Raw genomic sequence first — 16882 nt, 5'->3', positions numbered from 1 at the left:
TCAATGAAATCTTCAGTATTTATGAAAAAAACTGTCTACCTCAACGACATAAAAATAAATTTTCAAAACCAGGATATATGTTCTAATCAAACAAATTGGAGAATAATATTTAAACTTTTTAATTGGAAGAAGAAGAAGAAAGAATATCTAACCTTTTGCCCAGGAATTTCAACACTAGTGGTATCATAAGTAGCAGTTGATTTGTCATCCTGCCTTTTTTCCTTGAAGCTATCTCCTGGATTTTCGAATTCAGTGGTTTCCCTTGAAGCTCCTGTTTCAATCTCCTCAGAAATCTTATTCGAGGGTCTTTCAAGCTCCTCCTTTTCTGGTTCATTTTGCTGCAATAAATTATGCTCAGGACCTCCCTCATGCTCTTTTGATTCCAATTTGCTAAGCTTCATGGCCTCAATGAAATCTGTTTCGCTGATGTTATCTTCATTCACCATGACTGTAAACCCTTCCTTCTCTCTTGTCTCCCCTGCTGAAGCTTCTGTCACATCCAGGTCCTCAGCTTTGCTCTGCATACCATCCTCACATGTCCTGGAGGAAGCATCAGGCTTTTTGTCATAATTTTCAACATCCTTACTGTTTTCACTTGCAGAGCTATCAGCTTGGGCAAATTTCTCAAAGATTTCATTTGGGTTTGTAACTTCTTTTGTACTCTCTATGACAATATTCTCTAACCCAATTTTGGGGTCTACTTTGAATATCTCAGAATTGTCTACTTCCTGCTGGCTCGTCTCTTCTGTGACAAAGGGGGTATCTAACCTGTTCTTATTTTGCATCTCATCTTCAACTGAAGTTACATCTTCCTCTTGCTTGTTTAATTCAGTTGCATCTTGTTTTTTCTCTTCGCATTCAGTGCTGCTGGCCTCTTTTATCTTCTGTCCTACTTCTGGTCCATCTTCTTGTTGGCTTGCCCTGCATTGTTCTAGGATGACAGATGACTTTTCAGGCTTGTCCTTATCTCCATCTCCAATATCCAAGGTTGTACCTTCATCATTCTGAATGTTTGGACTTTCTTCTTTTGAAAAGGAGGCATCTTCAATTCTATCATACATGACCTTATCTTTCTTGTCCTTATTTCCTATCTCTTCGCTAGGCCTAATTGTTTCAGGACCCTTTTCCTCAGCCACCAAATCAGAGTACTTCTCAGTTTCCTTGTACTCTACTCCTTTCAATTTTGTTTCTCCAAGCCCTTCTTGGAAGAGTGTGGTGTCAGCGGTAGAGGATTTGTCTATAGTTTCATCTTTGGTACATAGGTCTGTCACTTTTTCAACATCCTTGTTTAAGTTGTTGACTGTCAAATCTTTGGTATGAACTGAAGCTTTACTAGTTTGAACCGCAGTTGCCTCAAGTATGCTGATAACTTCTTCACTTGATTCTACCAAAGTATCTTTGTCCACCACTGTCTCTCTTTCCTCTTCTTTCTGTGCATCCTTCATCTCTTTCTCTGTACTTTGTGGGATTTCTTCAACGGAAGCCTGTTGATTTGAAATTACTTCAACATGTTGATCATGGACTCTCTCATCCTTTAAAGTTTCATGCCCCTCAATGTTGAGGCTTTCTTCTTCAGTCTTTGCCATCTGTGAACTAGTTCCTGTAACATTTACTGTGTCATGGTTTTTGTCACCTGGTATTGCCCTTTTGTTTATCTCTTCCACTTCTGTTATCTCTATTCCTGCCTCTTCTACAGCCTCAATTTTTTCACCTTTCTGAAGCTGCTTTTCGTCATCTGAAATCACCATTTCTGCTTGTCTTGTTATTTCATCAGCCTGACAAATTCTTCCATCTGCAGTTGATTTAGGGATAGACCATGTTATGACCCAGGTATTGGATAAATTATATGAATTTAGTTTAGAAATAGAATAAATCTTCCTAGATAGATTATTATTGTTATCTATTTGTATTCAATTCAATTCCTATGTTTTAGGATATGATTAGTTCCTATGTTTTAGGATTTGTTGATGAGGTTATCTCATCCTTGACTATTTATGTACATTGAATGCATTAATGAGAGAATTAAGCAGAAAATTAACAAATAATGTCTATTTCCTCTCTCAAGTTCAGGAGATTTGTCATCTCGAATTGACTACACTATCTTTTGTTTCTCAGTTTACATTATATTTTGCATGACATACATATATGATGTCCATAAAATATCATATTCTCCTTTTCCCTCATCTCCTTACTCTATTTTTGTAATATTATTTTCTCTACAATTATACGCTTTAGTTGGATTAAAGGAGACAACTTTGTTCCAACCAATGTGTGTTTAAAACTAGTTGATCATGTCTCAGTCATGTGAATGACTTTAAAAGAACTTATTTTAGAAATCTGGGCAGGTCTGTGTGTAATTTCATCAATGCATGTTAAAGGATGCTATTTCAAACACACACAGGTCATCTTTGGTTGTGCCTCTTAATGAAATTGATAAGTTCAACAGTTAGAGGAATATCACCAAAATATACATTTATGCATGCATATTCTGAGAAAATTTTCTTGAAAGGAAAAATATCCTATATTTGTCTCTTTGTCCAAAATCGTCACTTTCCTAGAGTGCCAGTTTGTGATGGTACTGAAGTCACACAACATTGCTGAAAAGGCACTTGTCTATTTGCATATTCCTATTTACTTTAAGGGAAAGGTTGTTGCACAAGAACTTTTGGGTTCTTTATGATGTAGGAGTCTAATGCATTACAAGGATGATGATGATGATGTGGCATGGTGACATGGCATGAAAGAGTGACACGGCACATGGCCAGCCAAGCCTAAGGGTTCAATTCACTTATGCCATATTGTTTATTGGGGATTTAACTACAATAACAATATGCCTATAACGTATGTGAAATGAACCCTTTGGCTTGGCTGGCCTTGTGCCAGGCTGTCATCTTCCTTGTTATGCATTTAATAAATCTTCCTAGATAGATTATTATTGTTATCTATTTGTATTCAATTCAATTCCTATGTTTTAGGATATGATTAGTTCCTATGTTTTAGGATTTGTTGATGAGGTTATCTCATCCTTGACTATTTATGTACATTGAATGCATTAATGAGAGAATTAAGCAGAAAATTAACATATAATGTCTATTTCCTCTCTCAAGTTCAGGAGATTTGTCATCTCGAATTGACTACACTATCTTTTGTTTCTCAGTTTACATTATATTTTGCATGACATACATATATGATGTCCATAAAATATCATATTCTCCTTTTCCCTCATCTCCTTACTCTATTTTTGTAATATTATTTTCTCTACAATTATACGCTTTAGTTGGATTAAAGGAGACAACTTTGTTCCAACCAATGTGTGTTTAAAACTAGTTGATCATGTCTCAGTCATGTGAATGACTTTAAAAGAACTTATTTTAGAAATCTGGGCAGGTCTGTGTGTAATTTCATCAATGCATGTTAAAGGATGCTATTTCAAACACACACAGGTCATCTTTGGTTGTGCCTCTTAATGAAATTGATAAGTTCAACAGTTAGAGGAATATCACCAAAATATACATTTATGCATGCATATTCTGAGAAAATTTTCTTGAAAGGAAAAATATCCTATATTTGTCTCTTTGTCCAAAATCGTCACTTTCCTAGAGTGCCAGTTTGTGATGGTACTGAAGTCACACAACATTGCTGAAAAGGCACTTGTCTATTTGCATATTCCTATTTACTTTAAGGGAAAGGTTGTTGCACAAGAACTTTTGGGTTCTTTATGATGTAGGAGTCTAATGCATTACAAGGATGATGATGATGATGTGGCATGGTGACATGGGATGAAAGAGTGACACGGCACATGGCCAGCCAAGCCTAAGGGTTCAATTCACTTATGCCATATTGTTTATTGGGGATTTAACTACAATAACAATATGCCTATAACGTATGTGAAATGAACCCTTTGGCTTGGCTGGCCTTGTGCCAGGCTGTCATCTTCCTTGTTATGCATTATACTCCTACATTACTTATGACACGTTTGGTATGCTGTAATAGATCACGTAATAGAATGATTATCTATGAGAAATAGTTATTTAGTTCATTACAGGAAATAGTTATTCCTCAATAGTGTCTTAACTGTAAATATTCGAGATTAGTTTCTTGGGTGGTTGACTGAAATTGGAATATAAAGGTATGTGGATATTTGTTCTGGCACGATTGTTGCTTTTAGTCTCTTGCAAAGCTTTTGTCCTTCAATTAAAAACATGTAGTTTATCTAGTACATAATTGGATGATAAGAGTATGTTTGTCATGAGCTTATAAGCTTAGCTTTTAGCTTTTTAGCTTTTATGTAACTTTTTAAAACCTCACTTTTTTCCGTATTTTCTCACATTTTCAATTTTTTTTTAAAGGTACAAGCATACTTTAGCATACTTTTAGTAAAAAGTTTTCAGTTTCAACTAAATAAATTATTCCTAAACGGACTTTAATTAAATATGTTTTGCAGTTATGGTTCTATTTACTTGTGTATGCATGTGCATATGTTTGTGTTTGTTTGTTTGTTTGTTTTTTTTTTTTTTTTAATTATAAATTGTGGCCAGTGTGTACATGTGAGATGCAATATTGAGTTAGAATAGGCTTTGTTGTAACAAAGTAAATCAGGCAATATTAAAGAAGATTCATGGCAAGTTAAGGAAGAACTTATGTGAGTCTTGCCTAATGGATAAACCATTGCTTGCCTCTGAAATTTACTTTAATTATTTTGCATTTCAAGAATGAGACAACATTTTCTAATCATTTCTATTGTCTTGAAAATTTAAGACTGGCATACAAGTATCAAAATTCTGATCCAGTGTAACCCTTTAAATGTATTTTGTGCTAAAGGAGTAATACAGCGGTAGATATTGAACTAGTTTCTATCAAAAAGGATGAAAAGTTGTATGGTGGTGGAAAAGAAAGTAGAAAAGGCCACAATATACAATATATTGATACTTTAGAAGGAAAAGATGAACAAGCTAAAAACTTAACCGCACAATTGAAGGAACATCTGGTTTATAGAATTCTGTTTGTAGCAAAAGAACAACAATTTACTTCAAATTCTGCTTGTATGTAAGATAATTTGATATTGCACAGTTAATATTTTCCTATTGAGCAACAGAGTCTTATAAACTTGTAACGCTAAAACGCTGTTTCCTAGTTTGTTTGTTTGTTTGTTGTTGTTGTTGTTTTTTTTTTTTTTTTTTTAATTATAAATTGTGGCCAGTGTGTACATGTGAGATGCAATATTGAGTTAGAATAGGCTTTGTTGTAACAAAGTAAATCAGGCAATATTAAAGATGATTCATGGCAAGTTAAGGAAGAACTTATGTGAGTCTTGCCTAATGGATAAACCATTGCTTGCCTCTGAAATTTACTTTAATTATTTTGCATTTCAAGAATGAGACAACATTTTCTAATCATTTCTATTGTCTTGAAAATTTAAGACTGGCATACAAGTATCAAAATTCTGATCCAGTGTAACCCTTTAAATGTATTTTGTGCTAAAGGAGTAATACAGCCGTAGATATTGAACTAGTTTCTATCAAAAAGGATGAAAAGTTGTATGGTGGTGGAAAAGAAAGTAGAAAAGGCCACAATATACAATATATTGATACTTTAGAAGGAAAAGATGAACAAGCTAAAAACTTAACCGCACAATTGAAGGAACATCTGGTTTATAGAATTCTGTTTGTAGCAAAAGAACAACAATTTACTTCAAATTCTGCTTGTATGTAAGATAATTTGATATTGCACAGTTAATATTTTCCTATTGAGCAACAGAGTCTTATAAACTTGTAACGCTAAAACGCTGTTTCCTAGATGTTTAACTAATCAAATATGCTAACAAGAAACGCACATGTGAGATGATATGGATAAATAACAATTCTTGAAAAACAAGAAGGATATTTTAATTAATTAATCAATAACTATACATTTATGTTTATATAATAAATTAAATTTTCATTTAGAAGATAAAAAATCAGGCACCAAAAGATTATAGAACACATCTAAAACTAATAAATGAGCAACAAGAGATGGGAAAGAAGCATGTATTTAAAGTACAAAGAAACAATCATCTATGACTAAGCTATAGCTCAACTGATACTTCATTCTCTCATATATTTTCACCCCAAATGTGTCTCAACCATGTCCCAGCCATATCGCCAAAGCATCCTACCATGTCACAGAAGTAACCTACTCTAAAGTTTATTTTTTCAATTCTTGGATATGTATCAGACATGTTTCCGACTGTCCAAGCCGTATCAATATCCATGCTTCCTAGAGTTTCATATAATGTCAATAATCCAGAAATCAACTTCTGGATTAGAATAAGCCAATCATTACAAAATAGTTAAGTCTATTCTAGGCAGACATATCAACTTACCAAAAAAACGAAAATATCAGTGATCTTATTTTAAAAATATGAAGGAAACACAAAGTGGAAACCATGTGATGATGTAAAGAGAGAATGTTAGGAAACATACTGTAAGAAATGGCTTCTGATATATCAGGTCCAGTCTCCATTATGCATGCTGGGATACTTGAATCTAAGGTGAAATAACATGAAGAAACTTTGTCATGCCCAAACTACAAAAGGTAGATCAACTTCTGTGTTGCCGTCTGAAATTCTTTGTAGCTTTCAATTGAAAATTCTGGATGCTAGCTTATTGCTGTTCAAAAAAATTCTCGTGGCTTGCAGTTGAGTCTGTGGATCATTAGATATTTGTATTAATCACTTGATGGTTTTGTTGCTAAAGTAGGCAAGAACTGACAAAAGGCCACTTATATTTTAATATATTGGTGAGTTGGCCACAAATGCAATGGTCCTACTGATTGATCTGTCTTATACCTTAATAGACTAATACACCTTTAGTGAAACAATGCACTATTTGAAATTTAGAAAAATTATCCTAGACTACAACTTTTATTATATCTCCACTTTCAGAAAGAAGAAACCAGACTTTTTGAACAGTTTCTTTTTGTAAGAAGGCTGTGTAAGTTGTTTTGTGGGGTTGTAATTCCTTTCCTTAGTATAATGTTGTATGAAAGTGATATTTTCCCCAGGGGGATTTTAATAGTTCAAGGATTAAGTTTTCTTGTGTTCATGCCAGAAGACTGTACTACCCTTAGGAGTTGTGACCAAAGGACCTTGATCTTTCCAATATTTTGGATTGTCAAACTTCAAAATTATTTGAGGTTGAGTGTGCAGTGTATACATCAAAATTCATATTAGTGTGAGTTTCTTTAAGCCACATGTTTACTGAACTAAATATTTAAGGAATAGGAATAGATTAAAGGCAAATATACAGGGATGAAAGTTTGCCTTTTTGCTTTGTTTAAAGTGATATCCACTAAAGGGATTGCTCTTTAATAAATCCAAACTAATTTGAGGTGCATCGTGGCTCGAGAGGCTCTAGTGTGGGAGCTGGACCCCCTGATTGCCTGGAGGAGATTCTAAACATTAAAGGATATTCTGTAACCTTTGCATATTATTTTTCAATTTTACAGTATTGCCTTTAGTATAGATGATTCTGTTATCTAGTATGATATCTTCAACAAGTGGAAGATTAACTTTTGAATTTAGTTTCAATTCTACTAAAGCAATGAATTAGAAGAAGAAAATTTGAAAAAGCAAGTGGGTTCTAATTGGTTAGGTTCTGTATTAGTCTGATAAGTATATTTTTATCATGATAATCATGGCGATAATGATATTGAAGGCTCATGTAAGCAGAAAATGGTGGAATCTTCTGTAATACAAGAATACTCATATTCCATATTTTGAAGTCAAAATTGGCCAGCACAAGGGGTCCCAAATTTACGTGCCCCATGAATCCATCTTACTAAATTTTAGTTTCCAATTGGAATATTAGTTGGGAATAACAGTGTTGCTTTAGTGGTTTAAGGATTGCTTAATCTTTCTAATGATTAACTATGTCAATTTGGTAGTGTAACCAGAATTTGATGGTGTGAGCATATGACTGAATGACTCACTCTTGATGAGGATAACTGCTTGGACCATCTTTTCCTAAGGATAATGATGATGACATTCAAAATTAGGTAGTCCCTCTAATGTGAGAATCAATATAGATCATTATTTCTTAACTTGGTGTAGAAAGTTGTTTGATAGATTTCATTGTTAACTTGCAACATTAATTCATATCTATTTAATATGCAAGCAATGACCAAAACAAAAATGGCCCATGTGTGAGGGTCAGAAGCCAGTTGTGTAACATGGTATAGACTTTAGAAATTGAAAGTTTTGAGGAATCGCATTAAGATGGTGGCCTTGCCAAGGCCAAGGTGGCTCATCAATGAGTTATTAAACCACATAAATGGGTCTTGATGATCAATGTAAAGCCTGGCATAGGGCAAAAGTGTTCAAGATCCATGAAAATTATTATTAAAATCCAAATGGTGTGCCTAATTTTTGTATGCATATGTAAACTAAATATTCTCTATATTGTTTGGTTCCATGTCACAAATTGATATTATGTAAGCACAGCACGTGTAAAGTTGCATAACATTACAAAAAAATGGATCCCAAACACACCGTCCAAACAAAACATTATTGTGGTCTTGGCCGCCCTTACGTTGATAAACAGAGGAGATTGCAACTTTGGTCCTGCTTTTTCATAAAAAAAATATACGTATCTTTTTCAATTAAAGTATAGCTACTTTTAAGAAGACTTGTGTAATGATAAATAATTGGCCAGAACATGCATGACGAGATTATCTAGCTTGTTCACAAGCTTAGAAGCATAAAGAATTGCCAGGGTTGGCAATATAAATGAAACAAAATCATTTCAATTTTATGCCAAAGTCATCTATGCATTTTATTTCTTGCGTTGACAATTTGGTATATAAAAAAATAATTCTTGATTATATTTACTAGGAGTGCCTTTAAATTTGTTTGGTCTTGCTAACTCTTAGGTCGTTGTTTTTTGAGAGTGTACAAAATTGTATTTGACGCCTTCAAGGCTTCAACTTCAAAGTCTCTCTCTCTTTCTTTCTTTCTTTTTTTAGTAAAAAAGAATGACGCAATTTTTGGATATTTAATATTTCATTGTTTATGGATTTTGATAGGATGATCACCTTGATAGTTTATATTCTACCAACTTATTATAACTAGTGTTATGTAAAATATAAAATATAAAATATTTTAAGTTACATGATATAAAATATTTCAATAATAAAATAAATTTTGAATAAAAATAGATAATGAAATAAAATAATTTTAAGTTATGTCGCAATTGACAAAGTCATATAGTGCAAGCATGCATGAATCATGATAATGAAATAATAAATAATGAACAAAATATAATTGTAAGGACACAATTCGAATCCTAGGTCCAAAAGTTGAAAGTTTCTAGGCCTAAAGAGCCCAATACAATGAATTTGTAGAGAGTGAATTGGAAAATTAGGTTCTAATGAGTTGAGTAGCAATTATAATGAGTCCAAATGATAATGAAGTAAAAATAGACTGGTTTATCTAAAGAAAATCATTCTTGGCACAATTTGAGGAGATCAGTTCTTGTATATATTTCTTGAAGTTGATTATAAGTACAATTTTTATTACTACAGTATTTCTTTCTTAATTCTTCGATCCCTTTCTCTCAAGGCCTCCCTTCTATTTTATACTATCTTCCTTCTTTCATTTTTGCCCTCCACGTGTAGATTAGATTGTTAGTGTTGATCCTTGTCACATTAGCACATTCCTGAAGTCTTTGGAGAATAGCTGTAAGGCTGAAAACTACTGTTCGGATATCACTTCCTCATTAATGCGGCTAGAGAGTTAGCTGCAGAGCATTCAATGCGGTAGTAGCAATTTTCTCTTAAATATTTCATAGTCTTCCTTTGTCATGTTTCTTCTTGATTCTATCTTTCTCTCAAAAAAAAAAAAAATGTTTCTTCTTGATACTTATCATCATCAGTGAAATTATCTGGAAAGTTGCTCTTGATGGCAGATTGCACCTTCTAACCTCAGCTTTGCTCAGTCGAGGAAGCATTCCTCCTCGGATTGTCCTCTTGGAAAATCATGATCAGACCTCACCTCTTCACTCACTAACACGGATTCATACAATAGTGTTTTCCCGTCTTCAGACTACTTAATGTCCTCAGATCAGGCTTCCGACCCAATATATACATAGACACATACTAATGGGCCCAGTGCCCCTACAATAATAATAGATTATAAAATTACTTAAAATAAGTAATGAAACAAATCATTTTGAAACTCCTTGATAAATATTTTTTTTTTCTATAAATAAAACTTTTATAAATTTTTGTTCAGATTAATAACAATAATTAAATTAGCGTTTTTTTTAATAGAACTTTCCTAATTTATTTAGAATTTGTTTAGAGAATATCAACTCTAACTATGTGATAATTTTCATAGTGATGGGTTGTTTTATCCAAAAAGAAGAATAAAAACTATATATATATATATATATTACTATGATAATTTGGAAAAAGGATAATTTTATTTATTAAAAAATATCAATTATAATTTAATGAGAATTTAGTATTTGGTTGCTTAATCCAAAAAGGTTATGAATTATTTTATGATTATTTGTAACTCTAAAAATTAAATTTTTTTTTATTAAAAAAATAAAAACATATATTTGAATGATAATGTGGGAAAATTTAGGTTTTATAAAACGGTGACAACTTTATAGAGTCAACAAAAGTTAATAAGAATTAAAAAACAAAAGTCAAACTAGAAAATCAATCAATCAATATATATATATATATATATTAAAATTCAAAACTCAAAGAAGTTTCAATTAAATTTCAATTGGATTCTCAATTTTACGTCACATGTCCCATCTAATTTTGTACCAAGTGAATTATTTTAGTGTAAAAATTGAAATGTCCAAATCCAATTAGATTCTATATTGGATTTCAATTGGAGTCCAATTTTTTGCCATGTGTCTTTTAAAATTTTTTTTTTAAATTTTTGTTGTAAGTGAATTATTTGATGCAAAAACCGAAGAGTCTAAATTATATATATATATATATAAAATGAGAAACCATTACATACTTTAGAAATGTACGGTTTAAAAAAAATGTAAGCGCATACATGTATAATTTAAACATCTTCTCAAAAAAATGTATAATTTGAATTGTGTAATTGTGATTGTTTTAATTGTACTCGTGCATACATATGAGGTTACACACTAGTGGATATAAAAAGCAAAGATCTCATGTAGGAGTGCATGAGGTTCTGCCAAGTGACACATTCTTAATTTAGGCTTCCACCTCAACAAATATTACATATATGTCAAAATATTAGTTCATTGAATGTGTCCATAGTTAAATGCACATATTAATTATTTATAGGTGTGCACTAATATATATATATATATATATATGGCTATGTTTTTTAAATAAGAAAGCAAAAATCTCACGTGGGAGACCATGAGGTTCTATCATGTGGCACGGTTACACCATATAATAAATATCAATAATATGGAATAGATTAAAATGCTTTTATCATTATTTAAATTACAATATTCATATGTTATTCTTTAATCCTTTAATTGCTCTTCACTTTTCATGATGATTTCGTTACTTCAACTAATTCCTATGACATACTCTATTTCTCTATTCTCTTGAGATTAAAAAAATTTATTTATCCCCTTAATTTTGTATTACTTTAATTCAATAAAAACCTATTCATGTGTTTCCCGACATTACTTCATGTTATTTCTTTAACATATTTTAATCATTTTATATAATCTTTCACATGACAATTTAAAGCATTATCCATGCATCGTGGAGGTCCTTTACTAATTTATAAAATAGAACTTACTTAATTAAATTAAAAATTTTTTGAAGAAATCAAATCCAATTTAGTGAGATTTTTTTTAGTAATGAGTAACTTTCTAAAAAGGTGGTATTTTTTTTAAAGATAGTTTGATAGTGGGGCAGGGAGATGTGAAAAATATTAACTTTCAAATATTTATGTTGCAACATTAGAAGAAGTTTAAAATTATATATAAGAAGAAGAAGATAAAAGAATATTATGTTATATGTTACTAGTCGGTACCCTGTGTAATATATGAGAAAGTTTGATGAACGTATTTATAGGATCCCCTTTCTCTCTCTCTCTTTAAATATGAAAATTGATCATTGTGGTAATTATTAGTAAGTATTTATTATGAGGGAAAATTGCTCGGACCTCCCTCTCCTAAGATTTTGTTATTACACTCATATTCCCTCTAGTTTGGAATAAGACACTCATCTCTCTCTCTCTCTCTCTCTGGCCCAGTCAAGATCTAACCTCTCTCACTTGACCTAGCCTATAGTGGCTCTAGGGGGCTCATGGTGGTATCATGGCAAGTTTTTTAGGCATTGTAGATCATTCAACCACCGCATACATGATCGAGATGGAGATTGACTCTATGAATTTGGATAATTGGTTTAGCTATTTTATTGAGTTTGATTTCAGTCGATTTTGTGATTTTTTAGTTTTGGTTTGATCAATGAGGTTTGATTCGAGCTAATGTTTTTAGTGATTTTATGGGGTTGGTTTGATTTCGGAGTGCTAAGATCTCCTTCTTCTTTTGTACAAGTCAAATATTTGAAAATGTTTTCCAAAATTTTTTCATGAACTTAGTTAAACACATGATATTTTTACATCAAAATAAACACAACCTAATTAACTAATTAACAAAAAAATTTCCAATTAATTGTTTTGAAATCACGCATTCAAGGCTTTCAAGCTTCTGGAAATTTCAAGGGTGGAAATTTCAAGGGTGAAATTTAGGAACTGTTTCCAGGAAGCTAACCCCTATGTGGATAGGCACACGCTTGCATAGAAAGGGGCTACTTTGCGGCAGAATTTTGTAACCTTTGATAATCCTCATTTGAATATTAGATTATACCTACTTGTTATTTTATTCTGTCCCCTCCAATCAAATAAATTATACTGTAAAATATTATCCTAAAAAAGAAAATTAAATAATAATACAGCTACAAACTATTTTATAACATTTTTACAAACAATTAATGTGACAAAATTTTACTAGTTTTCATTGAGGCCTAGCACTAATACCACTTTTTACTTACCAATTATTACTTACTACATTAGCAATTTATAAAAATGGTTTGTAAAATAAATTTTGGCTTTAGCATTTTTCAAGAAAAATTATTCTAAAATCGGGTTCTGTTGAGCTACTTCTCTGTTTACATTCCTCATTTGCATTTGACCCAAAATTTTCATTTTCTAGAGAAAGGAAAAACGGGACGCATGGTTTTCATGTCATTATCTAAACTCAAATCAATAGGCTTTAGTGTCACAATATTTGGTAAGAACTCACTAGTCACTACCCCTATATACTTATAATCTAATTCAAATTCGAAAATAGTTTTGGATGTACTTGCACCAAAAAATAAAGTTGGCTTAGTTGCGTCCCCTGGCTCCTACCTGATAAGAAACTCTCCAATAACATATAACTTGGTGACCATGGTCCATGATTCTCTTTGAAAATGTGGGACATATGGTGGGTTATTTCCGTACTATTTTTCAGAATTACTGATTTATTTATCTATTTATTACTTTAATTATTCTTTATAAAAATGGATGATCAAAGCTCTTTTTGAGCTTAATTACTCTCTCGGGTAGTCTTCTAGTAAATTATAAGGGAAAATCCTTTAGAAATGATTTCAAGATGATTTGCTACGAGTTTTGAAACTAATACCCCGAGTTTTTTGAATTATTAGACTAATTCATTGAGTTGATTTTATAAGTTACTGATTCTTATTTAGATCTACTATTATTGACGTTACTTTCTTTATTTATCTTCAACAATACTCAACAATAGTGAAGATTTTGCGAAAAGAAAGGGTGAGAAAATTTGCAACTTACGATATTCGCATTCAATGGGTTGGTTTGAATGTAGTTGGTTGCCCAAACAAAAGTTGGCTGAGTTGTGGCCCCAACCTGATAAAAAGCTCTACAGCGATAACAAGTGTAACTGGTGACTACGATCAAGGTTCAAGGATCATGATTTTCTCTGAACTGTATATAAACTTATGACGGGTTATTTTCATATAGCACCGTCCAAGATAGAGAAAGGAGAGGCTGAAATACATTGGTGGGCTAAATGGGCACCGGCTTCTATGGTCAGCAATTGGAGCTGGTTTTTTGTGTGCCCAGTCCAGATGATGAGACCCAGAGAAGTTGATTGATATCCATGTGATTCAATAATTTTAAATGACAGCCTAAATTTTTTTTTCTTTGGTGGAGAAAATGACAGCCTAATTAGGACTGATCGATCATACATCTAATTTTATAATTTGTTAATTTATACGATTACGAGTAGTCTCTGTAAAGTTATGGGACTTGGTTAGTATGTGTGTTTAAACAACAATTTTCAGTTTTTTTAAAAATACCTGTGGATGAAAAAGTGTGTAAAAATACATGTAATGTTGTTTAGAAACTAAAAACATGTGTTTGAACTATTCTTCCTAACGTGTGTTTAACGAAAAAAAAATTCGCTGCTCACAGTTGTACAAGTCAATAAATTGCGAAATTGATTGCGTTGCTAGAATTATTCTTCCTGATCATCTTCGTGGGTACCATGTCAGCACTGATTTCAGATTTGGCTTCCTATTGGGTGGCTAGGGATGCCAGAGCCGCCCTTGGACCCACACACCTGTGCTTTGTCAAGTAGGCCCCGCACTAGAACAACTAGGTTGGGGGCCACGTCTAGAGATCTGATGAGGCAAGAGTGTTTGTCATGTGTGATGGTGAACATGCCGTGCTGCAGAAATATTCTAATAAAGACACTTTTTTGCCGTATAAGTGTGTATTTTTGCTGACATATCTGGTATGATGATTGAATAGACGACTCTTGGTTGAGAAATTCTCTCATACATGTCCCCCATGCCTATCTCACTTATGAAAATCTTAAATGCACTATCTATAAGTGAGGTCTATTTTATATAGAGGTAATTATAGAGTATTATGAAAGTATAATAAATGCATATTCATTGGCTGCGTTTGGATTGCACAGTAAGTTGCGGCACGTTTTCCGTTTCATGTTTTCTCTTTTTTTTTTTTTTTTTTTTTTTTTTTTTTTTTTTTTTTTTTTTTTTTTTTTTTTTTTTTTTTTTTTCTGGCTTTTTTGACTTTGGGACAAAATTTACTGTGCATGTACTATGCATGTACTATTCACGTACTGTTTATGCACTGTTCACGCAATATTTAATATTAAAAGTGGGTCCCACAATACTATTCACACATTTAAAAATTATTTTGCTATAGTGTTTTCAGCAACAATCAGTTTTTAGCAACTTTCAGCAACAATAAGTACTATCCAAACGAACCCATTATTAGATTTGTTGTTTATGTGTGAAGAGATGTCGTATTAATGACATTTCTGAAATATTCTATAATTTTATATATAGTTATGTTTATTTGAATTAACTTTTTTTTATCGAAAACTTATTTGTTAAATTTTTTTTTTTTTGATGGCCTTATTTGTTAATGTTTACAAATATGGTGTTGTAATTAAAAAATATATATACCGAAATTTTGAAATAATATACATAAACAAATAAGTTTTTTTTAAAATCTAATCCTTAAGTCATGCTTATTTCAGCATGGAGCTCTTTTGCTTACTTTCAGAAATAAAAAGTCCATTTAAGATTCTAAAGTAGAATGTAATCTTGCCTTACCTCATTGATGTGTTCACTCCATCAATATCTGCACCTTTTATTTGATTTTTTTCTAAGCATGTTTCATAAACTACAAGAAGTTTTAATGGTTTTCAATCTTACAAACCGATACTTTCATTTATAAAATTATAGTAGCACCTTTAAAATTTGTTGAGTACGCAGATACAAACGCTTATAATTCACCTACTCTGTCGCATGAATGCCTAAGCTACCAAATCTTTTTTAGTGAATTTTAAATCTTAGTACATTCTCCATTATATTATGAGAAGATCCTATGTGAGGCTCTTAAATATGGTTCATATTTTAGTTCCTGTTAAAAAAACAATAACAAAACAGTCTTTGTCACTGCTACTATTCTTGGATTCTGTTGATGATTTTTTTTTTCCCTTATTGAATCAAACACAAACTCAATGAATTTGGGTCAAACCCAATTACTCCTGCAGTAAATTCACTATTCACCCTCTCACAGACAGACTCAATGGTACAGTCAATAAATTGGATTCCATATTCTATGCAACCCTTTGTGAGTTTATTTCTTGTTGGGCAATGGGTACTCATTTGTGGATCCTAGGAACTGGTTCAGCATGCATTAAGGTAGTCATGACGGGCTAGCAAATTAGCAGTTACCCTGCAAAGAATAACCTTATTATATAATTTACTGTCAGAGGCCCAGTTATCCAGTCGAGTCTAAAATCAGCTCTGCCATTTTAAGCCTTACTTATTAGCCCAAAGACTGACAAAATTTCAGCCAAGTTTTCACATTCCTATCCAAAACTGTAAAACTCAAAGTAAAGTTATATAGGTGTTATACAAGTTCATTCACCAATTTACTAAACAATATTATCCATTATCATTGAATAATGAATTTAAATTTGAATTTGCCAAGTTTAAACATATTCGTATTTATCATAATAAGAAAAACACAGTATCTTTTTCAATGACAATTAAATTTAACCATATGATTTATTGGACAATATAATCATATGATTAAATTTAATTAAAAAATTAAGATACTGAATCTAAGAACTATATTTTAAGCAAAAAAAAAAAAAAAGCATATAAATAACCGTATCTAAATTTTATCCTTACCAAGCTTTTGTGGTAAAAAGGAAATAGTCAGCTAAATTTTTCACCACATCAAAATGTGCCAAGAAGTACTGTCCTACAGACCTGACAATGGATAAATGGGCCTTAAATAAGATTAGGCCCACTCAGAAAAACA

The 16882-nt window shown here is 31.9% G+C and overlaps 1 protein-coding gene across 1 annotated transcript in view; it reads right to left on the bottom strand.

Annotated features, from left to right (window-relative positions):
• The window catches only part of LOC112020953 (uncharacterized), a 42134-nt gene extending 40386 nt beyond the window's left edge, over positions 1-1748 (bottom strand). The window contains exon 1 of the mRNA XM_065764929.1: positions 153-1748. Coding sequence (XP_065621001.1) covers positions 153-1748 — 1596 coding nt within the window. The remainder of the gene's footprint in view (positions 1-152) is intronic.
• Positions 1749-16882: the final 15134 nt, after the last annotated feature.

The sequence above is a fragment of the Quercus suber genome, unplaced genomic scaffold (assembly GCF_002906115.3).
Source record: "Quercus suber isolate HL8 unplaced genomic scaffold, Cork oak 2.0 scaffold_22, whole genome shotgun sequence".
Classification (NCBI taxonomy): domain Eukaryota; kingdom Viridiplantae; phylum Streptophyta; class Magnoliopsida; order Fagales; family Fagaceae; genus Quercus; species Quercus suber.
The sequence above is the reverse complement of the archived record's forward strand: the minus strand, read 5'-3'. Positions and strand labels throughout refer to the sequence as shown.